General features: G+C 43.1%; 1 protein-coding gene and 1 long non-coding RNA gene across 2 annotated transcripts in view; both read right to left on the bottom strand.

The window, feature by feature from the left end:
* LOC120982111 (Fc receptor-like protein 5) overlaps positions 1–7,934 on the bottom strand; it is a 44,833-nt gene extending 36,899 nt beyond the window's left edge. Inside the window, exons 1-4 of the mRNA XM_040412061.1 lie at positions 7,807–7,934; positions 5,121–5,378; positions 1,947–2,228; positions 1,573–1,851 (exon numbers count right to left, since the gene is read on the bottom strand). Of these exons, the coding sequence (XP_040267995.1) occupies positions 1,573–1,851; positions 1,947–2,228; positions 5,121–5,331 (772 nt within the window). The 5' untranslated portion in view covers positions 5,332–5,378; positions 7,807–7,934. The remainder of the gene's footprint in view (positions 1–1,572; positions 1,852–1,946; positions 2,229–5,120; positions 5,379–7,806) is intronic.
* A 1,111-nt stretch (positions 7,935–9,045) lies between these two features.
* LOC120982113 lies at positions 9,046–16,859 on the bottom strand. The gene is made up of 3 exons (XR_005774847.1): positions 16,631–16,859; positions 11,084–11,104; positions 9,046–9,176 (listed from the first exon to the last, which is right to left on the bottom strand). It is a non-coding gene; the product is annotated as an uncharacterized LOC120982113 (long non-coding RNA).
* Between the last annotated feature and the right edge of the window lie 9,848 nt (positions 16,860–26,707).

Raw genomic sequence — 26,707 nt, 5'->3', positions numbered from 1 at the left:
TATCAACCTGGTGTAAAGTGGAACCTATAGCAACCAATCAGATTCCACCTTTCATTATGGACAGCTAAATTCTTTCATGCTCCAGGTACTGGAAGAGGTCCTTCGAGAAACACTAGGTAATAGTGACCACAATATAATTATATTCCCCTAAACTAAAAGAAGCAAACTCTGTCAGGCAGAGCAAAGACACTGAATTTTAAAAATGCAAATTTCCCTGGGTTGAGATTTAAAAAAATTTTTTTTTTGGGGGGAAGAGCGAGCAAATGAAAAAATCTGCAATTTGACAATTTTTTTACATGTTTATGCAGTTTAGCACTCTGTATCAATAAGATGCTAACTTTATTGTAAAGGTCATTATGAAGATATAAAATTTATATCTGTTTTATGTCTTATTACTTTTGCACAAGAAAGTCACTTTTTTTTTACAAAATAACTTTTTGTTTTGTTTCATCGCTTTTCAAAAACAATACCTTTTTTATTATTATTATTCCATCAACAGAGTTCAGTGAGAACTTTTGTGCTGGACTAATTGTTATTGGAATCTTTCAGGGATACACATCTGAGTTTTTAATCACTTCTTACTCTTTTTTTTTTTTTTGGGGGGGGGGGGGGGACCAAAATTAAGGCTAATTGTTCTTCTTATATTTTTTTTTTTATGGTGCTTCCTACCATGCAAGATAAATGAGTTATTGTTATGTAGTATGAGTCTTTACAAAAATTGCAAGGTTAATTATGTGTATTTTTTTTTAAACTTTTTTATATTTTTTCAAAAATAAAAGCGTGTAAGGGAAAAATGGTTTTCTAATTAAAACTATTTTAAAAAATGTCACTAGATTTTATGTGAGTTCTTTTCTATTCACATTTTTTTAGCCCCACTAGGGTATTTAGCCGTGCAATCCTTGGCCGCTTCAGTATTCCTGCAATACTTTTCTACTGTTATGTGTTATGTCTGTCAGTGTATGGCTAATTAATAACTATTAGGTCCTGCCTAAAGCAGAGTCTTAATAGGCTCCTATACATGGCAAACAATGGGTGCCATTTGTAAGCTTATGTATTTATTACTCATCTGCCACCCGCTGTCAGAACACCACGTGCTAGGTTTTCGTGGCTGTCAATATTCTGTTTGTTTAGCAATTGTAAAGCTCTTGCATGTGTTGTCCACTTCTCATGGCACTTGTGCTCACCTAGGTTAAATGTATGAGTGCATCTTAAATGCAGAAGCCTAGAATTTTGTCATATTAAAGGGCCCATAAATTGTTTTGATGCCATGATGCCAGTTACATGTAGTGCTCCATAGTGACTAGAAATCAGTCGCACCCATCCTTTTAGATCAGATGATGAACAGATCGCCATCAAGTTTTTCGATCATTTCATCTTCCTTAGAACTTATACATTTTATGATGAAGGAAAAGAAAGTAGTCCTTATGTGGTCTCTGATGTATCATGACTTTATAGAGTAATTACAACATCTCGTTCTTGTGTTACATCAACAGTTTCCAAGGTGAGACCTCATAGGTGGTTCCATACTCAATAGCGTGAAGTTTTAATTTATTTTACATGTGAAATGCTTACCTTTTACCAATATTTTAGACCAATTACTGATCTTCCTTGTAGGGTGTGTTAAGGATTTTACTTCGCAGGTATAATTCCCAGAATGCTCCAGGTGAGCCGTCTGAACTTCATACTTATTAGATGAATCAAATTCCCCTACCATCTGTCCATCTCTGTAGAAGGCAAACTGCACTTCTGTAGGCTTTGTGTATGGATTAAGAGTTGTGGGACAGGTCAGGGTCAAGGCATCTCCTTCGAAAAATTCACTGGTCACTTTTATATTTGGATGTGAGAATAGCTCTAAATGTGAAAGAGATGGAAAATACATTACATAGAGTGATTTTACACTTTCAACAACACTGAATTCATTCATGGTCCATGGTATTCATACTGGCCTTCTATCTGGATTGGTTCCTCTGCACTTCTCTTCCTCACTCTTCCATCTGTGGTTTGCACTTCACATGAATATTTCCCAGAATGCTCCAGCTGTACCATGGAGACATCATAGATGTCCTTGTCACCAAATCCCTGAACAACTCGTCCTCCTATGTAGAAAGCAAATTGTATCTGTGTGTTTTGTCTGGAAGGATAGAGACTTGTCTCACATTTTAGGGTCATGTTATTCTTCTCAAAAACAGGATGTGGGGTCACTTTTATGGTCGGAGTTGTGAACAGCTCTAGAAAAAAAACAAAGTGTTAACTATATAATATTAGGGTGATTTGTATTTGTAGACTACATTTCATAGACACGAGTAACATTTTGACATTACAGCAACATTGGAGAATGTAGAGAAGACTATGCATGTCATCCGGGTACAAAACATTTCTCAAAAATTTTCCCCAAAAATTCAAATTCGGGCTGTCCTAAATCACAATCCGATTTTACTGATACATGTGAAATAGAGAAGACGGAAAGAGCTTGAAGGGTTTCTACCATCAGAATTTCTGTTATGTAGTTCTGACATTAGCGATGTGCTAATGTCAGCAGTACATAGCAGTGTGTTTTTTACATTTCTCCCTGCGGCCGTTTTGCTAAAATACACACTTTTACAATATGCTAATGAGCCTCTAGGTGCTACGTGGGCGTAGATTCAGCACCTAGAGGCTCGAAGAACTGAGCATGTATCCCGCCCAGGTCCTCCGTTCTGCCCGCCCCGCTCCTCTTGATTGATGCATCGTTGAGGAAATCCCGCGCCTGTGCCGTTCACTTCTGTATTCGGCGCAGGCGCAGTGAGTGAAGGCTGTGCTCCTGGTGCCGGCTTCCTCACTGCGCCTGCGCCGACTACGTCACAGTGCCGCAGGACAAATGTTAAAAACACACTGTTATGTACTGCTGACATTAGCACATCGCTAATGTCAGTCAGCTACATAACAGAAATTCTGATGGTAGAAACCCTTTAAGGTACAGCCACACAATCAGGTTTTCTGGTGCAGTTTTGGAAGCCAAAACCATGAGCAGATTAAAACAAAAAAATGGAGTATCTGTTATTTATGCTCCCCCCCCCCCTTATGATCCACTCCTGATTTTGGCTTCCAAAAATGCACCAAGAAAGCTGACCATGTGGCTATACCCAAAGCGTGAGATCGGCAGCGGAGCGACTCCCGGGACCCTCACCAATCTGCTGTACAACGACGCCATAGTACTCCATGAATGCTTATGCCTCTTCCTAGGCCATGTGACCCCACTTTCATCTGTCACATGATTTAGGCGCAGCTCAGTCCAGTTTAAGTGAATGGGGCTGAGCTGCAATACCAAGCACAGCCACTATTGACCAGTCAGCACTGTACTTGGCAAGGCTGCAGCACTCCCAAAGTTCTAGCAAGCATTACAGTGTTTGGTGAGGGTGCCAGGATTCAGACCCCTGCAAATCTGAAATTGATGACTTAGCCTGATGATTAGCCATCAATTTGAAAATCTTGGATAGCCCCTTTAATGGCCATGCAAGATTATTTGGCAAATGACACAGTCATTAACAAACTTCAAGGAGTTGTCACTTTCTGTGCAGCACGGCTGCTTTTGGCTCCAGTGGGGTGTGGATTTTAAATATGCCGCATGTCAGAATACCCTTGGGATACTGTACTTTACACGGAATTTACCTTTTAAAATGCAAAAACTAGAAAATGTTAGGAGATCCGCTGCAGACTCACTACATGTGGACACACCCTAACTCTTCACCCGGCATAGTTTTATCGTCCCAGGTGCTGTAACCTAAACATGACAAAAAGTGAAGCCTGCACCAAAATCTAGAAGAAATATTCACCATATATAGCATCAAGTGCATTGGAAATTCCCTCTCACTAACCCCCCCCCCCCCCCTTCAGTTTGTCCTAAATGCTGCAGCCTGGCTCATCTATCTTTCCACCGCTTATACTGATGGTACTAGCCTGTGCCAGTCACTTCACTGGTTGCCCATCCACCACAGAATACAGTTCAAACTTCACCTCCATACATCTCCTCCCTCATTTCCATCTACCACCCTACTCGTGCTCTCCACAGTGCTGCACCTCCATACATCTCCTCCCTCATTTCCATCTACCACCCTACTCATGCTCTCCACAGTGCTGCACCTCCGTACATCTCCTCCCTCATTTCCATCTACCACCCTATTCGTGCTCTCCAGTGCTGCACCTCCATACATCTCCTCCCTCATTTCCATCTACCACCCTATTCGTGCTCTCCAGTGCTGCACCTCCATTCATCTCCTCCCTCATTTCCATCTACCACCCTACTCGTGCTCTCCACAGTGCTGCACCTCCATACATCTCCTCCCTCATTAACGTCTACCACCCTACTCGTTCTCCCACCGTGCTGCACCTCCATACATCTCCTCCCTCATTTCCATCTACCACCCTATTCGTGCTCTTCACAGTGCTGCACCTCCATACATCTCCTCCCTCATTACCGTCCACTACCCTACGCGTGCTCTCCACAGTGCTGCACCTCCATACATCTCCTCCCTCATTTCCATCTACCACCCTACTCGTGCTCTTCACAGTGCTGCACCTCCATACATCTCCCTCATTACCATCTATCACCCTATTCGTGCTCTCCGTTCTGCCAGTGATCTAAGATTAAAATCCACCATAATTCGTAACTCTCACTCCCGTCTTCAAGACTTTTCTCGAGCTGCACCTACTCTCTGGAATGCTCTGCCCCGGGATATCAGGTCAATTCCCAACTTCCCTACCTTCAAACCCCTCCCCCACCAACTCCTCAGGCCTGGATGTGATCTATACCACTGCTTTCAGTACAAAAATGGCTTGACTACTACATATCACAATCAACTACCTTATGTGTCACTCCCACTTTATCATAGATTGTAAGCTCTTGCGAGCAAGGCCCTGACTCCTAGTGCTGTGTATTAGCCAGTTATGTTGTGATGTATTTTGTTTCCTCCATGAATTGCAAAGCGCTGCAGAATATGGTGGTGCTATATAAATGAAGATTATTATTATTATTGGATAGAAAAGTCACAAATTTGGCTAATCTGATCTCAACCTGACACAGTAGTGAATTGTCAGGATACATGTTGCTCCAATTGTTTTGTGCACATCCTGCCTGGATTTACCTTCTACAGATACAGAAGCTTCAGCTCCATATGCAGACGATGAACGATAATAGACTTCTTTTGTACATTTGTATTTCCCGTCACTTGTCCTGTCTACATTACTAATATTAAATTCCTTATCAGTGCTCCCGTCTGTAATGTCTTTGTTCTCTTTGTAAAACGTTGTCTGTCTTCCTCCATATCCAGGACAGTGGTGACATCGTAACGTCATCGCATCTCCTTCATAGACATATAGAGGGGTCTGCAGGATGAGATAATCTGTAATACATAATAAGATAAGACGAGGGGACGTGTATGATCTCTTATCAGTCCTGTTACCTGCTGTGTATAAGACGAGGGGACGTGTATGATCTCTTATCAGTCCTGTTACCTGCTGTGTATAAGACGAGGGGACATGTATGACCTCTTATCAATCCTGTTACCTGCTGTGTATAAGACGTGGGGACGTGTATGATCTCTTATCAGTCCTGTTACCTGCAGTGTATAAGACGAGGGGACGTGTATGACCTCTTATCAGTCCTGTTATCTGCTGTGTATAAGACGAGGGGACATGTATGACCTCTTATCAGTCCTGTTACCTGCTGTGTATAAGACGAGGGGACGTGTATGACCTCTTATCAGTCCTGTTACCTGCTGTGTATAAGACGAGGGGACATGTATGACCTCTTATCAGTCCTGTTACCTGCTGTGTATAAGACGAGGGGACGTGTATGATCTCTTATCAGTCCTGTTACCTGCTGTGTATAAGACGAGGGGACGTGTATGATCTCTTATCAGTCCTGTTACCTGCTGTGTATAAGAGGAGGGGACGTGTATGACCTCTTATCAGTCCTGTTATCTGCTGTGTATAAGACGTGGGGACGTGTATGATCTCTTATCAGTCCTGTTACCTGCGGTGTATAAGACGAGGGGACGTGTATGATCTCTTATCAGTCCTGTTACCTGCGGTGTATAAGACGAGGGGACGTGTATGATCTCTTATCAGTCCTGTTACCTGCTGTGTATAAGAGGAGGGGACGTGTATGATCTCTTATCAGTCCTGTTACCTGCGGTGTATAAGACGAGGGGACGTGTATGATCTCTTATCAGTCCTGTTACCTGCTGTGTATAAGACGAGGGGACGTGTATGATCTCTTATCAGTCCTGTTACCTGCTGTGTATAAGACGAGGGGACGTGTATGATCTCTTATCAGTCCTGTTACCTGCTGTGTATAAGACGAGGGGACGTGTATGATCTCTTATCAGTCCTGTTACCTGCTGAGTATAAGACGAGGGGACGTGTATGATCTCTTATCAGTCCTGTTACCTGCTGTGTATAAGACGAGGGGACGTGTATGATCTCTTATCAGTCCTGTTACCTGCTGTGTATAAGACGAGGGGACGTGTATGATCTCTTATCAGTCCTGTTACCTGCTGAGTATAAGACGAGGGGACGTGTATGATCTCTTATCAGTCCTGTTACCTGCTGAGTATAAGACGAGGGGACGTGTATGATCTCTTATCAGTCCTGTTACCTGCTGTGTATAAGACGAGGGGACGTGTATGATCTCTTATCAGTCCTGTTACCTGCTGTGTATAAGACGAGGGGACGTGTATGATCTCTTATCAGTCCTGTTACCTGCTGTGTATAAGACGAGGGGACGTGTATGATCTCTTATCAGTCCTGTTACCTGCTGAGTATAAGACGAGGGGACGTGTATGACCTCTTATCAGTCCTGTTACCTGCTGAGTATAAGACGAGGGGACATGTATGACCTCTTATCAGTCCTGTTACCTGCTGTGTATAAGACGAGGGGACGTGTATGATCTCTTATCAGTCCTGTTACCTGCTGTGTAGAAGACGAGGGGACGTGTATGACCTCTTATTACCTGCTGTGTGGGCAGCAATCCCAGGAGGGGGAAAGTAGTTGTGATAGTGGCAAAGATGAAGGTGGTATCTTTTTTGGTGGCAGTCCATAATAGAAAATGGATGGTGAAATCAATGACCAAGCCCATTTGGATACAATACATAAAGTCTCTCTTTGCTGAGTAGATGATGGGAGTTGCAGTACATATAGCAGCAATAGGCACAGTTCTGAGGTATATTCCAGAGTAAGCTTTTCCCAATAACTGTGTATAGGCAGTGAAAATACTAGGAATCCTCCCACAGCCTCTCTCTATAGTTCAACCTTCCCAAATAACCACAGGCGTGCAATTTTCATTAACACTTTCTGCAATGCCCATTTTGCCTGGTACAGATACTAGGGTAGTGGGCTCCAGAGTCAATTAACCCTTTCCACATGCACTAAAGTGTTTTGCCATAAACAAGCATTACCTTACTGTCTTTATCCAAGCACAGCCTTGAAAGTAGATCTAAACCATTCAAAATGTCAGTTCTCTCTCTCTCAGGGGTAGTCTCTCTGTTCAGTAGGTTTTTTCGTGGCATCTTTCAGTCTCGGGATGAAGGTTCCCTGGACTAGGTCTAGCTTTTAGTAGCTCACACTAACGTGCCCTTTCTCTAGGCCTGCTCAGCAAGGGGGTGGAACCAGCCCATCACCCAGGCAATTGCACCAAGATTGCCAGTTTTAAACTAATTACTGCCCATAGACAACCATTACTGATAACTAGTGCATAAGGAAATTGGTACATTAACAATAAATCACAACATTCACTCTGTAGCAGTTAGTGAACTGGTGGAATTACTCACCATTACTAACATCCAGTCTAGCGGGGTCACTTCTTTCTCCAGTACTGGTCTGACATCCGTAATTTCCACTGTGTGATGTTTTAGCATTTTGTATTGTATAGGATTTTCCACTGTGCACTTGCACATGGTCTTTGTTAGGGATCGACCGATTATCGGTTTGGCCGATATTATCGGCCGATATTGAGGATTTTGAACGTTATCGGTATCGGCATCTATTTTGCCGATATACCGATAACGTATTGGGAACACAGAACGCGCTGCTCTCAGCGCTCTCCGTGTTCCCTCCGCAGCACAGGGGAGAAGGAAGCAGTGTCTCCTCCCCCTGTGCTGCTGCCGCTGCCTCCAATGACAGGACGGAAGACAAGAGGAGGGGAGGGGCTGTGGCCGCTGCGCCACCAATGAAGATGAGTCTTTCATTAATTCAAATACAGGAGGCGGGAGCTGGCTGCAGAATCACATAGCCGGCTCCCGACCTCTATGAACGGCAGCTGCGGTCCGCGGTAGTTAACCTCTTAGGTGCCGCGGATCGCAGCTACCGCTCATAGAGGTCGGGAGCCGGCTATGTGATTCTGCAGCCAGCTCCCGCCTCCTGTATATGAAAGAGAGGTATCTTTATTGGTGGCGCAGTGCGCCCCCCACCCCTCAAGCCCCCTAGTATTAATCATTGGTGGCGCAGTGCGCCCCCCACCCCCATCCCAATAGTAAAAACATTGGTGGCGCAGTGTGCCCCCCCCCCCAGTTCTAATCATTGGTGGCAGTGGCCACAGGATCCCCTCTCCCCTGCTCCTCCGATCGGAGCCCCAGCAGTGTAAGCCTGGGGCTCCGATCAGTTACCATGGCAGCCAGGACGCTATTGAAGCCCTGGCTGCCATAGTCAGCTCCATGCTGCTGTGTGCACAGAGCACAGGGCAGCAGGGAGAGTGTGAGATCCTATTCACCCTGATAGAGATCTATCAGGGTGAATGGGACAAGGGTTCTAGTCCCTAAGGGGGCTAAAAGTTAGTAAAAAAAACAAAACACAAAAATATTAAGTATAAATGAAAAAGATTTACAAAAAAAAATAAAATAATAATACACGTTAACAATAAACATTAATTTTCAGCAGATTTGTGTAGGAAATTTATTTTTTTCCTTAAAAATAAAAATACCCAGAATATCGGTATAAATTATCGGCTATCGGCCTGAAAGTTGACAAATTATCGGTATCGGCCCTAAAAAATCAATATCGGTCGATCCCTAGTCTTTGTACCATATATAATTCAGGTCTTCTCCTATAGTAGAGTCCACATCACAGGTCATTGTTATAGACTCCGTTGTGAATATCTTCTTGTAGTTTGGAGTGAAGGTCACCACAGGTCTGATGGAGGCTCCTATAAGACATCATGTATTACACTGAGGAAATGTAGACAGTCTTCAAATGGATTTTCCGAGAACCAATCAGGGCAATCTCTCCCCCTTTCTTCCTCCCAGTGTCATGTGATCATCCTTCTTTTTCCTCTCTCCTGGTATTTCCCTGCCAATTCTCAAAGTAAAATGGCTCTACGCGTAGTTTTATATGGTTAGTCTGGAGGAAATCAGGAAAACTTTGGTTCCGAATTTCTCAAAAACTGAATCCAATCATTTTAGTTCAGAATCGATTCGCTCATCCTTACCCCATACATATTAGAATATTGTCAGCCTGCCCCCAAGTTTTTTCTGGTTGGTGTTTGTTAAAGGTGTTTTCTGGGATTTTCATATTGATGTCTTATCCTGATTACCAGGTTGGTGAGGGTCTGACTCCTGGCACCCTGGTAAGCTGTATTAAGAGGTCGTGGAGCTGAGCTCCAATACCGGGCACAGCTTCTATGTAATGAAAGGCACTGTGCTGCAAGGAAGACGCGGCCCTCACCGGAGCTGTGGTGATCGCCGTAGCTTCCTCAATCAGCTGATCGGTGGCGGTGTCGGGTGTCAGGCCACAACCAATCTCATATTGATGACCTATCTTGAGGGTAAGCCATCAATATGAAAATCCCACAGAAACCCTTGAAGGGAGAACTCGACCGAAAGCCAGAAAACTGAAAAGTAAGCTTTTCAGTGAAGGTTTCCTCAACTTTATTGAAATAATAAGTGTCACGGCTGAGGATGGGGGAAATCCTCAGCCGTGCGATGCCAGATGCTGTTGGCCTACTCGGCCAGGAGAACAGGATAGGGAGCAGGTCACCTCCTAACAGCGTCCCTACCCTGACCCTAACTCCTAACTGCATGGGCCGACCTTAAAAGGTAGGAGGACCCATGCGCAGGAACCTCGGATCCCTAACTCACCCTCCGTCCGGTCCCTGCGCTAGGAGTCAGGGTAAGACGACCTACTCCTCCTAGACGCGGAGGAGCAGGAGTCTCACTGGCCAAGCTGTTGGGAAAAAGGGGAACAGAAACAGCTTTACGGGTATGGCAGGCGAACTAGAAGTTCCACCAACCTGCCACAGCCTTGCTGACTGGATCCCTGTGCAACAGGAATCCAGAACCGTAAACTGCACAAAGTAACAAGGAAGGTCCCAACAGAACATCACATACAACATGACATACAAGAAGACATAAACATAAACTATGACCACAGTGGTGGCTCTCACAGGCGGATGGAAAACACAGGAGGCTGCCTCAGCTAGCAAGACTGAAGCAACCTACTGAGCCCTGCTAGAGAGAGGGTCTATATAGGCCCAAGTGGCCACACCCAAGGGTTGGACACACCCAGTGACATCACACACACACTGGGAAGGAAGTTAACCCTTCCAGTACCACAGAAGGGAAAGACACATAAATGGGAAGTGCACACAATACATACAACGTGCATAACATACACACACCTAACATAAAGGAAGCTAGGTGTGACCGCATGCCAGGGCAGCAAGCTGCCTAGCGACGCTCAGGCTGCTCTGCTGCAAAATACAACACTGGTTGCCCGCGCCAACCACAAGTGAGGCCACAGACAAGCGGCCCTCACCCGTGGTTGAACACCCATACAAAACCGCAGGCAACTGCCTGCGGTAAAGGAGTCACGGTCATGGGCATGGCCGTGACAATAAGTCTATGTACATCTTTAATGTAATAGCTACACCAGGCTGGCCCATGTAATGGTAATTACCTGTATGTTAATCCATGTAAAATACCACAATGGCGAGAACATGGACTAAACCTCCAAGTATGAACTTACACAGCGCATTGTGTGATACAAGTGACATCACGGTTCTCCACATATAAAGGTTCTAGTATAGAGAATAAAGCATGAAAGGATGAAGCTTACCTTCTTGTAGGAAAACCAAACCTGTAAAACAGAAGAGAAGTAGCATTATCAAGCATATAGTCCTGGTTCATTGGAGGTTGTTGCTACTAGTGTTGAGCGAATCGAAGTTCACAAAGTGGACTTTGATCCGAATTTCAGGGAAAATGAGATTTGCTGCAAAGCCAAATTTCCTTGTGCTTCGTGGTAACAAATCAAATTTCCCTAAAATGGCGGTAAAAAAAAATTATGCTCACCTCATCCATTTGCGTGCAAAGACGCCGCCAAGGCCATCTTGATTGAAGATCCAGTGCGAAATCTTGTTCTCGGTGAAGTATGATGTCACCTCGCCGGCCAGCTTGATGACGTCATCACACGCACCGCGTGAGATTTTGCGCTGGATCAGATCTTCAATTAAGATGGCCACAGCAGACTCTTCTTGAGCAAATGGATAAGGTGAGTATTTAAATTCTTATTCATCTCAGATGCCGCGATCAGCTATGAAGATGGCATTTGAGAGGTTCAATGACTAGGGGGCAGCTGTGTGAAATTCAGCGAAGCAGCCGAATCGAAGTTTTGAGAACTTTGCTCACCTGTAGTTGCTACCCTTAGTGTAAATGTATAACTAGTATTAGTGTAACCCAACAGGAGGTATAAGACCAGCACAATGTCCACTCACAGATGCTTCTGTAGGTGTAGCTGTTCGTGCTTGGAAATCTGGAGTCAGTTAAACCAAGGTCCACACCAACTATCAGCAAAATTGTCCTGATGGCTATCTCTCCACACCTGCACCAAAGGAGATGTTAACTACTGTACCTTTTTGTTGGCCACTTAAATTAATATTCAGAAACAAATTAGCTTTTTAGGTGGTAAATAAAAGTTAAAGAAACACTATACCTAGAAAGAAAGGGTACAACTACACAGGCAATACTCCTTCCCCTATTGTCAATCTGCAGCATTTTTGGAAACAAATATAGGGGTTGATCTCCTGCTGATCAGTTCAATCTTCACTACAGTCCAGCTGAGGGAGTTGGGCTGAACATTCATTTTGTCCTACTGAAGATTGGGGGGAGGCTCCTGCTGCAGCCAGTTATGGTATGATTGAATGTGCAAGTCCCCTAGGGAGACTTGAAAAAGGTAAAAAAAAAAAAGTTGTAAAAAATATATCTAAAAATGAAAAATACCCCTTTTACCTATATTAAAAGTAAATAATAAAAAAAATAAGGTTCATAGGCATTACCGCATCCCAAAATACTTGTACTCTTAAAATATGCCTATTTTTCCCATGCAGTAATTGCCGTAATGAGAAAAAAAATCTAAATAGCTGATTCGTCCTTTTTTGTCAGTTCATCTGCTTAAAAAAATGTATTAAAATTGATCTAAAAGTCATACACACACAGTACATTTCACCATTTGGAATTTTTCCAGCTTCCCACTACACTGTAAGTAGTATTAGCGGTGCCATTACAAAGTGCAACTTTTCCTACAGAAAACAAGCCTTCATATGGCTAAATAACCTCAAAAATGTAAGAGTTATGGCTCCAGGAAGGCAGGGAATGAAAAACAAAAATGCAAAAAAAGAAAAATCGCCTGGTTGGGAAGTGGTTAAAGGCTACATTTTCTTATAATATGTAGTTGTAATTACCTTGGTGAAACAATACTTATTTGTTCATGCAAGTGCACATGTAATAAACCAGTGACTTTCTGACCAGGGTGGCCTCTCCTCAGGATCAGTGGGGTCTGACACTTTCAACACTCCCCTTCCAACTCTTTTCAGTTAATTTGCTTCACATACAGTGTATATAAAAAGTCTACACACCCCTGTTAAAATGTCAGGTTTCTGTGATGTAAAAAAAAAAATGAGACAAAGATAAATCAGAACTTTTTCCACCTTTAATGTGACCTATAAACTGTACAACTCAATTGAAAAACAAACTGAAATCTTTTAGGTGGAGGGAAGAAAAAATATAAAAATAAAATAATATGGTTGCATAAGTGTGCACACCCTTAGGCCTCATGCACACGACCGTTGTTTCATTCCGTGTCCGTTGTTCCATTTTTCGTGATTTTCTGCGGACCCATTGACTTTTAATGGGTCAGTTGAAAACTCGGCTAATACACCGTTTGTCATCCACGTCCGTGATTTCAGTCCGTCCAAAAAATATAACCTGTCCTATTTTTTTCACGGAAAACGGTTCGTGGTCCACGAACCGTTTTCCGTGAAAAAAATAGGACAGGTTATATTTTTTGGACGGACTGAAATCACGGGACCGTGAAAATGGGACTGTGAAAAAACGTGGACTGTGAAAAAACGTGGAGGCACACAAGATTGTCATCCGCGTCCGCGTCAGTTTTTTTCCTATCATTTGCATGGCAAACTTTACTTTTGGAGGATCTCCAGACATGAAGGAAAGTAAAAAAAAAAGTCAAGGAAGACACACGGAAACAAAAATTGAAACGGATCACGGAACAACGAAACCCCATTTTGCGGAACGGAACACAACAACGGTCGTGTGCATGAGGCCTTAAACTCATACTTTGTTGAAGCACCTTTTGATTTTATTACAGCACTCAGTCTTTTTGGGTATGAGTCTATCAGCATGGCACATTTTGGCTTGGCAAGATTTGCCCACTCTTCTTTGCAAAAATACTCCAAATCTGTCAGATTGCGAGGGCATCTCCTGGGCACAGCCCTTTTCAGATCACCCCACAGATTTTCAATCGGATTCAGGTCTGGGCTCTGGCTGGGCCATTCCAAAACTTTCATCTTCTTCTGGTGAAGCCATTCCTTGGTTGATTTGGATGTATGCTTTGGGTCGTTGTCATGCGGAAAGATGAAGTCTCCTTTGTGTGTGTTACCTCCTCCGAAAGGGGGTCCCATTGGTTTCCCGGAGGGGTGAACCTAAAGACACTAGCAGCCTTGCCTGGAGCCACCTTGGTCCAGGTTGTTTTGGTATGGTTGTTCCATCTTTGCTGCGGCAGGTGTTTGATGTTCCGTTGTTACATTGTGTTCTTACCTGCCGTGCAGTGGTTGCATTGGCTTTCTCCCTGTCAGCTACTGGGCCGCTGGAGACGCCTTTCATCTGTGGTGATGGATGAACAGGAGGTCTCTGCCCTGTCACGATGTTGAGGGTGATGCAGGGATTCCTAGACTTCTAGGTTCGTGGGTATGAGGCCCCTTACCATTGAAGGCGACTCAGCCAGGAGACTAGGGCTATTTCAGGGAAGCTTTGGGAGGTGACCAGCTTCCTTTTCCCTGCCTATGGCTCAGTACTTGGTGACATTGTATGGTGGGGAGTTTCCCCCACTCGCCACCGCGACGGTAAGCCTCACAAAGTGACTTCAGACCTGAACTGGTCCTTAAAAAGTGGGTTTTGGAAATTTACTGAAAAATTTCAAGATTTGCTTCCAAACTTTTAAGCCTTGTAACGTCCCCAAAAAATAAAATGTCATTTTCAAAATGATCCAAACATGAAGTAGACATATGGGAAATGTAAAGTAGTAACTATTACATGAGGTATCACTGTCTATTATAAAAGTAGAGAAATTGAAGTACAATGTGTCACGAGAAAACAATCTCAGATTCTTTATCCTAAAAAATTTCATTTGCTTCTAAGAGCGACCTGTCTTTGTCTATTTCTGTACTCAAGAATCCAGCCATTCCCAAGATATCGAGTGTAAATAATATTACAGTTAAATAAATTTAAAAACAGACTTCACAGCTAGGACAATTACCCGTCAAAAGGTGTAATCATTGAGCTAATATAGTTATCAGAATTTACATATTATCCCTCATAAAACTTAACCTTTATTAGGATTTCAAATTATTAAACCCCCCACCCCAAGGAAAACAAGCCTTATTGATATGTAATCAGCTTAAACAATATGTATTCAGCAATTGACTAGCTTACATAAACAATGTGATCTAGAAATGCATTCAGCACATATTTGAATCTGGACATATAGTGATTATGTACCCAGCTGTTATCGTCAATGTTCTGACACACGGGGCATGATTAACCTGTACTAGATCTGTGCTGAGTATGTGTTGGTGACACCGATTGTGACGTATTGCCTTTTTTCGTCCCCTTAAGGAGCCCTAGATTGAACAGGGCCAAACGCGTTGGAACTTGGGACCATATATAAAGAGATTTGATATACTATATATATATATATACTATTTTACCAACAACCATCATAACCACAGATGGATGGACAACTTTGATTACATGGTTGTACCATTTAAGCTTTAGTTGCGGTATTTTTGCTATTTATTAACTGTGTTCACATTTTCATTTATCACAAGTGCACAATTTTGGTTTTTATTTTGTGTACTTATGTTAGTCTGGTCATTTATTTAGTGATAGGCCATCTTTGTAGGTGATCCCGAATCAGGGCTATCCTAGGGCATCCAGGAGGTTCCTGATACGGGATCGCCCCTATCGGGGCGGCTATTCTGTCATTGTAGGCAGGGTATACAGTCTCAGGGCCACATATAGGGACAGTGCCCGAGTTTTTCATCATCACCCTACCTACAAGACGATCAACTAAACTACATCTGACCGTGATAACAGTGTCTAATTTTTGTTTTGGGTTGTTTTCCTTGGGGGGGGGGGGGGGGGGGGGGGGTGTTTAATAATATAAATCCTAATAAAGGTTATGTTTTATGAGGGATAATCTGTGAATTCCAATAGGCAGTGATCAGTAACTCGGTGTCAGGTTCTAGCAGGCAATGTGTACTGTGTTTAAAAGCTACAATATAGTAACACTGCAGCGAGTACACGCTGACACCGCGTTATTTAAATTTAGGGTATAGTGAGGCAATTTATCTATTAGGTATTTATTTCCTGATAGTAAACAATTACTGTGATATAACAGTCCCCCCCTCCACCAGTCGGGGGGACACCCTAGCCTGAGTCGCTATTTCTATAAGCGAGAGTGTCGGATTCCAATTTTAAATGTAACTGTACAATAAAGGTTTATTATTATAATGTTAACGTTCTATTCAGGCAGTGTTAGTATGTTCCTACATAGGCCAGCTTTTCTTCTTTTATTCCTATAAGGTGTAGTTACTGTGTTTGCTTATTATTTCATCTCCATTCTGAAGGCAGGCTGTCAGTGAACAAGGACATGTATTTCTGTCCATCAGACACAGGGACCTGACTTGAGAAGTTTATCAGAGCCTGAAAGCCGGACAAGATCAGGACAAGAATCAGCCTCTACCAATGGAACATACTGACTAATACCACCGTGAGAGAGTGGCCAAGAGTGATACCATTCCCAGCAATATGTAGTCGTGATAATTATAGCTATGTCCTCCATAACTTCAGTTTTAAAAAGCTGAAACCAGATCTTACAAGCACAATATATGTGAATAGTACATAGTTATGGAGTTATCTGGTGAGTGTGCACATCTGACATTATGCACTATGCACAGTGATATATATGATGGGACATAGGCTGCAGCTAGTAACTTGTAGTTATGGCCGCTATTTAGATGACATTATTGGACCCCCTCTTGCTGCTCACCATCAGATGGGGACTGAAATACATGAAGATCTTGGTACTTACAGAGTAAGAAGACGGACGTCTCTGGGGACATGATGGATGGACAGAGACAATGGTGTCGAGTGTAAAAGGAGAAGCTGATTTTTGTCAGTATCTTCTTGTAAGGAAGTAAGGGGAAGTATCTACATCGTTCCCGTAGAAGTGAAAGAAGCGGTGCACCGACATGCACACTATGGTTCTATTCAGAATTGAAGCTTGTCCCCCTATTCTCAGGTCGATGTTGGGTCCTAATGGTTGGACCACCTGCAATTCCATATTTATCATCTATTCTGTGTATAGGTAATAAATACATTTTGTGGGTTAACGCCTTTAAAAAACCACAGTAAATTATAGTATTAAGCAGTAAAGCAGTTAGTTTATATGCATTCAGCAATATAGTTAGTGAACCTAAATAGATAGGTAGATAGTCTAACACCTATTTGGTCTAGTTTAACACCTTTTAGTTGGCATACTTGGGGTGCATTTACACAACTGTATGTATTTTGAGGTCCGCAAAATGAGGATCTGCAAAAAAAACTGACGACGTCCCTGTTGCATCCGTTTTTTTTACGGTCATGTGAATGGGCCTCATGCTACAAATGTGCACCACAAATTTGGCACATTTTTTAGCCCACATCACTGCATCTTAAGCTCCATTTCTGGTGGCCACACGCCTTTACAATGAAGTCACGCCCGACCAATCAATGAAAAAATAGCTTGGTCTCTAAGTGGCAAAATGAATATGGGGAAGGGGTAAAGCAAACCCTTCATCCAACCAGTATCTGAGTTAAAATGGAAATAAGGTTTACAGTGATGAATTGTGGGCAGTGTGCTTCAGGGGTTTAGAGTATAGTGACCTGGAACGAGTGTACTTTGGAGTCTGGACATTTGTGGCCATCTGCCCTTATTACTGCTACCAACATCCTACTTTATTGCACTTTGAAGGGTTAACTTGCAGTATGATTTATGTTTCATAATGTTGAACTGCATTTTATATGTTTATTGTAATAGATCCTGTTCATTTGCATTGTTATTGGACTGTATTTGCACTGCAGTGTGGAAAGGTTAATGCACAAGCCAGCTAATACTGAGAGACTTTGAGACTTTCCAGTCTATGCACTGAGAAGCTAGTAGTTTTCCATTGTTACCATAAGGGACTATGAAAATGTCAGGGAACAGAGAGGAAGGAAAGAGGGTGCACTCTGACTCCACCCACAACCCCTGTCCCTGCCTACTTACACTACCCGCCCTAGGCGACGGTCCCTTAATTACATAAGTGCACAGAGGAAAGATACGGAAGGTCAACAAGCCAAGGGTCAGAACCAGGAGAAGCGGGAGTACAAATGGAGCAGGCAAAAGTCAACAGTCAGGGCCGAGATCAAATCCAGGAGAGCAAATACATACAAAGGATGAGACGAAGTCGAGGTCAATCAGAACAAGCAGCCGCAGACTAGAACCAAGGAACAAGGAAGCACCAATGGACCAGTATCACAGGCAACCTGTAGCCAGCAGGTTGCCTGTATTTATAGTGGGGAGTGAGGGTCATGTGACGTGGCCAGCATCACATGACCGACAGACAGGTCGAGCACTGAGTGATCAGCTCAGCGCTCAAGGCAGACCTAGGAGCAGGGAGCCTCCCAGCTAGCAAAGCCGCCCTGGGAACAAGGCCGAACACAGATCCTCGCTCCCGAAGCTAAGCAGCAGGTCTGTGGCTGATGGGAGACCGAGTGCACCTTCGGCGCCCCGTTACAGTACCCCCCCCTTTTACGAGGGGCCACAGGACCCAAGCCCTTGGGTACAAATCTCCCAGGATGCTCATCATGAAACTTCTTGATGAGCCTCGGGGGGTGGATATCAGTAGCTGGGACCCAAGACCTCTCCTCAGGTCCATAACCCTTCTAGTGGACAAGGTACTGCCAGGAGTTTCGGACCTTTCTACCATCCACAATTCTGGAGACTACAAACTCCTCTTTATCTTCAATTTGTATGGGAGGAGCTGACTGCAAAGGAACAATATATTTCTTAAGCAACGATTTATGGAAAACATTATGAACACAAAATGAGTCCGGCAATCTCAATCTAAAAGATACAGGATTAATAACGCCGATAATCTCATACGGCCCAACAAACCGTGGCGCCAGTTTCCTAGAAGACACCTTCAGCGGTAGATTCCGAGTAGACAACCAGACCCTGTCACCAAGCTCAAAATTGACCCCCTTAGAACGCTTCCTATTAGCCATCCGTTTTTGTTGTTCTTGGGCGTTTTGCAGGTTCACTTGGACCCGTGCCCAAACTGTGCACAGTTCAGAAGTTACTCTATCAGCCTCAGGATTAGATGAAGGTATCAACGAGCTAGAGTTAAATCGAGGATGCATTCCAAGGTTACAAAAGAAAGGGGAAACCCCAGTAGAAGAATTCACACGGTTATTTATAGCAAATTCTGCCAGCGAAAGATATTTTACCCACACATGTTGATTTTCAGAGATGTAGGATCTTAAAAGTTTGTCACTTGCCTAAGGGAGGCAATAGCTACGCCCCTGCTCACCGCCACCTTCCTGGTCCTCGGCTGTCGGCTGTGGGGGCTGCGCACAGGAGCCGAGTGAGTCGCTCTGTGACGTCACTTCGTGCGCAGCCTACAGCAGTAGAAGAGGAGCGTCTGCGTCCAGGAGCAGGAGAGGTAAGTGTAATTTATTTTATTTTTTTATACTAAAGGTGTATAGGCTGAATGGAGAGGCACTGACTGGAGGCTGGTGGAGGGGGCACTCGGGGCTGGTGGATGGGGCAGCACTGGGTGCTAGTGAATGGGGCACTGGGGGCTGGTAAGAGGCACTGGGCGCTAATGGAGAGGCTCTGGGGGCTGATGAGAGGCACTGGGGGGCTGATGAGAGGCACTGGGGGGCTGATGAGAGGCACTGGGGGGCTGATGAGAGGCACTGGGGGGCTGATGAGAGGCACTGGGGGGCTGATGAGAGGCACTGGGGGCTGATGGAGAGGCACTGGGGGGCTAATGTAGAGGCACTGGGGGCTGATGGAGAGGCACTGGGGGGCTAATGTAGAGGCACTGGGGGGCTGATGGAGAGGCACTGGGGGCTGCTATCTGAGGTCTGATTGTTGGTCATTCATATTGGGTTCTGATCTGAGGTCTTATTGGGGTCTTATTAACATTGGGGGTCTGATTGGTCTGACCTGAGGTGTAATGAAAAATATTTTTTTCTTATTGTGAGGTGCCCACTTCCAGCCCTGAGCCCAGCTGCCTAGAGCACCCCTGAGGCCAGCTGCCTAGAGCACCCCTGAGGCCAGCTGCCTAGAGCACCCGAGGCCAAGCCTGTCAGCACCCCTGAGGCTTCAGATCTGTAAGTAAATTATATATAAGGGGAGTTTTTGTTTTGTTTTGATCACAATGTGTACATTTGGCTCAGTCCGCAGCGACACAAATTACAGCATGCTAGATTTTCTGTGCTTTTTCTGTGCTTTCAAAAGCCCATTCACATGTATTGTATTTTAAAGGGGTTTTCCCATCTCAGACAATGGGGGCATATCAGAGGTGGGACCCGCACCTATCAGACAATGGGGGCATATCCTAGCGATATGCCCCCATTGTCTGAAATGGAAATACCCCTTTAAGGGTTTAAAAACACAGTCACTAAAGGGTGGCAAACAAAATCACAAACCATATGTATTTAAGGACACAACTTCTGGAATAAAAGGGAATAATGACTGAATATTTCCATCATGTGTCCTTAAGGGGTTAATATAACAGATATCTGTGTCACATCCACTGAACTGGAGACTCATATATGAGACTAATTGGTAGATCATTTAGGCTTTTTTTAAAATAATTTTTAGAATAATGATAGATTTTATTTCATACAAGTGTGCTGATTTGTGCCTTACCCTGCACCTCACAGTCACCGGACCACCCCACCACTGCCACCAGAGACAACAAAGGAAAGAGTTTTTCACAATAAGAGGTAATAACAGAACGGATGGGGAATTCTTTGCCTAAAGAGGTCATTTTATCAGAATATTTTTTTTTTTTTAAACTCAGAAAATGATTTTACACTATTTTTTTTAAATTATTTTTATTTGTACAGAAATGAGTAAGCGAAAAACCAGCATTACGGATTTCTTCACAAAGGCATCCAATAAAAAAATCACATGCTGATTCTGCAAGTTGCTCCACTCAGTCTGAGCCTTTGCTTCAGGCGGCGGTGTCCGCTTCAGAAACTATACCAGTCAGTGAATCGGCTGTAGTGGACATGGTTACTGATGTGGCTGAAGATGCCGATGTCAGTGATAACATTCTTCCAGAATGTTGGGACCAGAAATAGTGGCTAGAATTTAAAAAAAAGTACCCTTGGCTGTTTGTAGACAATGGTCTTTTAGGGTGCAAAGTGTGTCGGGAGGTTAAACACCTTGAAGTGTCTGTTTCGCAAGGTGTATCCATTTCTAAAGAATGGAGCACTGGTACAATTACTCCATATGGCAAAACAAAAAAAGATATGTTGACTTCACTACGTAAAAAAATCCACATACATAAGATTTCAGAAGCACATGTAAAGGCAGGAGATATCCAAGCAGTATCCAGAAAGGAGATTCTGCAATCCAATATTGCAGAACAGCAGAAGCATAAGTTTGCGTCAACCACTAAGGTATTTCGCACTGCCTACTTTTGTGCAAAAAAAAAAAATCGCCCTCATCAGCTTGCAAGTTGCAAATGGAGCTGACTTAGGATGTATTCTCCATAGTGAGTACACAGCAGCACAAATAATAGATTGCATTGCTAGTGACATGAGAAAAAAGCTTTGCAAAGCAATTGTTGAGCAGGCTCCAAAAATTTCTGTTTATATTGATGAGTCTACAATTGTTTCTACCCATTCAGTGTTAATCGTTTATATCCGTGCCTCTGTTAATGGAAAAGACCCAGTCACTTTCTTTCTCGATTTGCTTGATTCGCCTAAAGCAGATGCACAGTCTATTGAAGCCACTCTTCTAGCTTGTCTTTCTAAATTTGGGTTCAGTAATGACTTTCTTGCCAAAAACTGGATTGGAGCTTGCAGTGATGGTGCAAGTGTAATGCTTGGAAGAAAGTCGGGTGTTCTGGAACGACTCAGTCAAAAATATCCACAGATTGTGAAATGGCACTGCTTGTGTCATAGGCTTGAATTGTGCATTTCAGATACAATTGATTCTGTTCCTGGTCTTCATCATGTCACATCATTTTTTGAGAAGTTGTATGCTGTGTATCATCAGTCACCAAAAAATCTAGCAGAGCTCTCAGAATGTGCAAAAGAATTAGAAGTACAAATTCTTAAAATTGGAAAAGTTTTTTCAGTTAGATGGGTTGCTTCAACGAGCAGTTTGGGAGTCATATCCTGCACTACACAGTCATTTCCTGAAAGCAAGCGTAAGCTCCGCTCATAACAGTAAGCAGAAATCTGTATTTAGTGGTCTTAACAAGGTCTTGACATCAGAAGATTATTTGTTAAACCTTGCAGGGGTTGTGGATGCAGTTCAGGAAATGGGACTGTTATCTGAAGCGCTACAAAGAGAGGACATCACACTTCCCCGAGCTTATAAGCTGATCAATCGTTCAGTTCGTGCAATTGAAAAAATTAAAGACATGCCTGGCAAACATCTGAAAGAAGTCGTGGAATCGCTGGAGAAAGGGAATTTCAAAGGTGTGACCATCAACCCAGAGAGTTCAAAAGGCCAAGTGAGGATAAATCTCCCTCAATTTTATCAAAGTTTGGTGGATAATTTACGCTCCAGACTCTTTGCTTTAACTGCAAGCAACAGACCTGCCGCTTCATCACAGTCGGGTGAATTTGAAACTCTTGTTTCTGAAATTGACATCCGGAATTCACAACGCTGGCCAATCAATGTGGACAGTCCGTGGTTTGAAGGTGAAGTGAAGCTGGAGCAGCTATGCAAAAGATTCCGTCTCAACTATGCATCCATCTGTGAAGGTTTCAGAGACTACATTGATAATGGTGGTGTAGAGATTCCTGAAAATCTGAAACCAGTGGTGACAGCAGTTAACAGTCTTCCAGTGACATCCGGTGTTTGTGAAAGGGGCTTCAGTACAATGAATTTGGTGATGTCACCCATTAGGAGTGGGCTTGGCATTGAACGCGCGTCTTCTCTTTTGTTTATCAGTCTCATTGGGCCTCCTGTGCATTTATGGGATCCTTTACCATACGTCACAAAATGGCTGACCACACATCGCAGCGCAGATGATAATAAATCTAGGAAAGTTGAAAATCTTGCACGGCAAGGGCAACGTTATTCCAGTTTGTGGGATATTTTCTAATGGGCTGTGTCACTGTGTTAATTTAATTTGTTCCAACTGTTCTATATATATATATATTTGTTTCATGTTAATTTTGCACTTGATTGTGTAAACTGGCACTTGACAATAAATGTTGCACTGAATTTTCAGCGAAATATATATATTTTTTTGGGGGGGGGGGGGGGGGGGGGGTTTGCAGTGGATCTTGAGTGAGTTCCCACACTTTTTTTTCCCAGGACTTGACCCCTGCTTGGACTTCACACTTCACCTCAAGAACGAGTGGAGGCCTCAACAAAAATCAAAGGGAGGACTCCTTCTCATGTTGGTTCCTATACCCACCAACCTTCCAAGAACAGGAATTCCCAACACACGTTTCTTACTATTTTAAAGTAGGAATACAAGCTCTACAATTTTATAGCTCTACGAATGACAGTGGGAAACTTGTTTACAGTACTTCCAATATAACCACCATTTAAGATCATACAGGTTACGTTACATATGAAAATGTGCCTGGTTGTCCTGTAAAGTCAGAGGAATCAGGGAAAGTTGATAACCCCTTTGGTGGCTAATGTCAGTAATACTGCTTGTAATGTAGATTTACCAGAACCAGAACTAACAGATATGAACTCTAGTTTCTGTAAATGTCAGATTACAAGATTTAAAATATCTAAATCTCTGTATTCATAGCAATAAAAGAAGAAGGCTTACATGGCCAAAGAATAAACATCATGAAAAGCACTGAAGACAGCAGCATCGTCGTGCTTTTCCAACACCCAAGACAAAAAGTTCTGGGGCAGGATGTGCCCAGCTTGACCATTTTTCACCACTTTTGGTCATTTATCATTGGGGACTGGGGGTTCAAAAACAGGTTCTATAGGCCTGAAGTTAAAGAATGACCTACATGACCTAGAGGTTGGGTGGACATGACTGCACCCTGGAAATTCCTCACAGACAGAACATCTAGTTACAGCTACCAGAGAAATCAGATTTCTGGTTTTAATCAGCAAAACTGGTTCAGTACATTTTTAAAAGTTTTGCTTTACTGCATTTCATTCCATTTCCCATTTTTATTCCTAGAGTGGTATTTTTTTTACAAAACTTAAAAATAGCAAAAAAAAAAATAGATTATACAGAAATTTCAGGTTTCAGGTTCGGTTGAGCTGTGAAACTCACCCAGATTTTGCTTCCTTGAATATCACCATTTCTGAGATGACATACTGTCCTCTACTAGGCCTCAGCTATAGTCGATGTTAGCCATGAGACCTGAGCATTAGTGGCACAAACTCTATGGAAGACAGAATAGGAAATACTGCACATGGCATATGTTCATGGATGTGGCCTAAAGCTGAATTTACAGTTAGCCTTCAACCTGCTTATCCTAAGGCTATGCTGGGCCTTAAATGAGTTGTCTCATGAAAGCTAACCCTTTTTAAAACAAAGCTAACTGAACCTCACAGCTCCAGCCTCTCTTATCCCTGGTGACCAGCTTTTATCAGTGGGGGGAAGCCATTTCTACCTTTCAAATGTTCTAGCACATAGAGGTAGGTACCAAGCTCAACATTACTTCTCATGAACATCAAGGTATCCAGCAGAAAATTGCACAAAGAATAACAGTTTTCATTGGCTTGTCTTCTTCTCACAGTACATTCTTATGCCACTTGTTCCCCAGGTAAGAGTCATCGACTTGATTCATCAGACTAAGCCACCTACCATTCTTCCATGATCCAGTTCTGATGCCCATATGCCCACTGCAGGTGCTTTCGGCAGTGGACAGGGGTCAGAATGGGTACTCTGACAACTTTGCGACTACACAGCCCTATATACATCAAGCTGCAATGTCCTGTTTGTACTGACAACTTTCTATCATACCCAGCAGGAATGTTCTCAGATATTAGCTCTACATTAGTATTATTATCTCCGACATCTGCCATTGAAGGGAAAGGTAGGAGGCTCATGGACAGCCAATATCATAACAGCTGACAGATTTGACTGACATTAATCTGATGTGCATAAGCAGTTTTAGATGAAGGTTGGTCAAGTCTGCAGATATGGATAGGATCTTTCATACTACTAATGTGTATCAGGATGTTCAACTATTCCTTGATGGTAGAAGTTGGCAGATTCAGAAGGAGAGGGGACTGGGCATGTTGGATTCAAGGAGGTTATCCTAAAAACACAAAGGGGGACATTTGCCATATGAGTTACATCTTGTTTTTGGCTCTAAAATGTCACACGTCATGACGATTTAGGTGTTTTCTGCGCCATTTGGTTTTCCTTGCCACTTTTTGAACTGCTCTATAAGAGCTAAAAGTGGATTATGGCACATTTACTACGTACATGCCACTTTTGCAAGTCACCCAAAAAATCGCAACCTATGCCAGACAATCCCCTGGTGTACTTTTATACATATATAGGTGTATAACACATTGCAAACACAACATATATATTATGAAGGTGCCTTATTTCGAAAGATTTGCGCAATCACAGAATGCAAAGATAGACTTAAAACTGACACAAAAACTACTGCAACTGATATGTTCTCTAAGGTATCTGTGCTATAGCGTCTGAAGCATCTGAGGCACTTTGCACAACATTTTTGGGCATGGTCACACAACCAGTGGCAAAATCCTGGTTAAATTCAGTTTAATGTTTCAATTGTATTGATGACAAAAGACCAAGAATGCAAATACAACATTGCCGTAAATCAAAGTCCATCGGCAGAATTATCTTCATGTCTTTCACAACCATAAGTGGAAAAAACAGATCTACTGTAGTCGTATAGAACTGTCTAATAGATTTATGACCTAGAGAAGCAACTTATGTATTTTAAGGACAGAACGTACCCAATAAATGTGATAGTTTGGACATTTGTAGTAAACGGTCAGATAGCTGTTGCTCCACAGGACTTATGAATGGGATTAAATATGACCCGACTCCAAATTTTAAAGCTTACACAAAGCCATCTCACTCCTATTTCTGAAGATTAAACTGCCATTATAACCCTCTTCTCTAAATGGTCTTGGAATCGAGGTTCTGAATCCAACACATTCATACAGTAGGTTGGCTTTGTGTGTCCATCTCACAATACTTACCTGAGGTGTCCACATGGAACGCATCTCTGCTTTTGCCTGTCTGGTTCTTTGCATTGCTTGGAGAACCTATGCCCTTTTCCTTGTGCTTCTGTCCTAGTAAATATCTCAATGTTGCTGTGACGCTAGTGTTATTATACCAACGTAGGGGTCATGTTACCCTGAAGACAGCACCATGGCAGTTAGCCTGCAGCCCTCCTTTGCAGCTCAAACATCTCCATTCCCCATAGTTACAGAGGTGTTGTCCACAGCTGCAGAGGTAGACTCCTGGCACCAATAGGCCATTTGTTTTAGTTAAAAACCACATCCAGCAGTCAGGGGGGCACTTTTCAGAGTGCCTTTCCATGGCTTGGCAGCATATACATGGGTTGAGGCCTCAACCTGACAAGTCTTGGCACCATAAAACCCCTGGATAAATTTTAACCAACAGAAGCTTATTTCCCTCCCCCTTTTGAGAGCACATCCATGATTGACCAAGCCAAGCATACATGTGTATGAGTGGGATCACAAAGTGTGCATAGAGATCTGTCACAGAGATGGATCCCTTTAATTTGGAGCATTTATCCAGCAACTTACCAAGAGCACCTTGACATGTATTTGCCTCCACATAGGGTTATCCATTTCCACTGATTCAAGAATCTTATACTTTTCTTTCACTCAGGTTGCAAATGTAACATAAATTACAGCCCAAATCAGTCCACAAACCCCAACTACACAACT

Source organism: Bufo bufo, chromosome 11 (genome assembly GCF_905171765.1).
Source record: "Bufo bufo chromosome 11, aBufBuf1.1, whole genome shotgun sequence".
Classification (NCBI taxonomy): Eukaryota; Metazoa; Chordata; class Amphibia; order Anura; family Bufonidae; genus Bufo; species Bufo bufo.
Note: the sequence above shows the minus strand (reverse complement) of the source record. Positions and strands in the feature narration are given on the sequence as shown.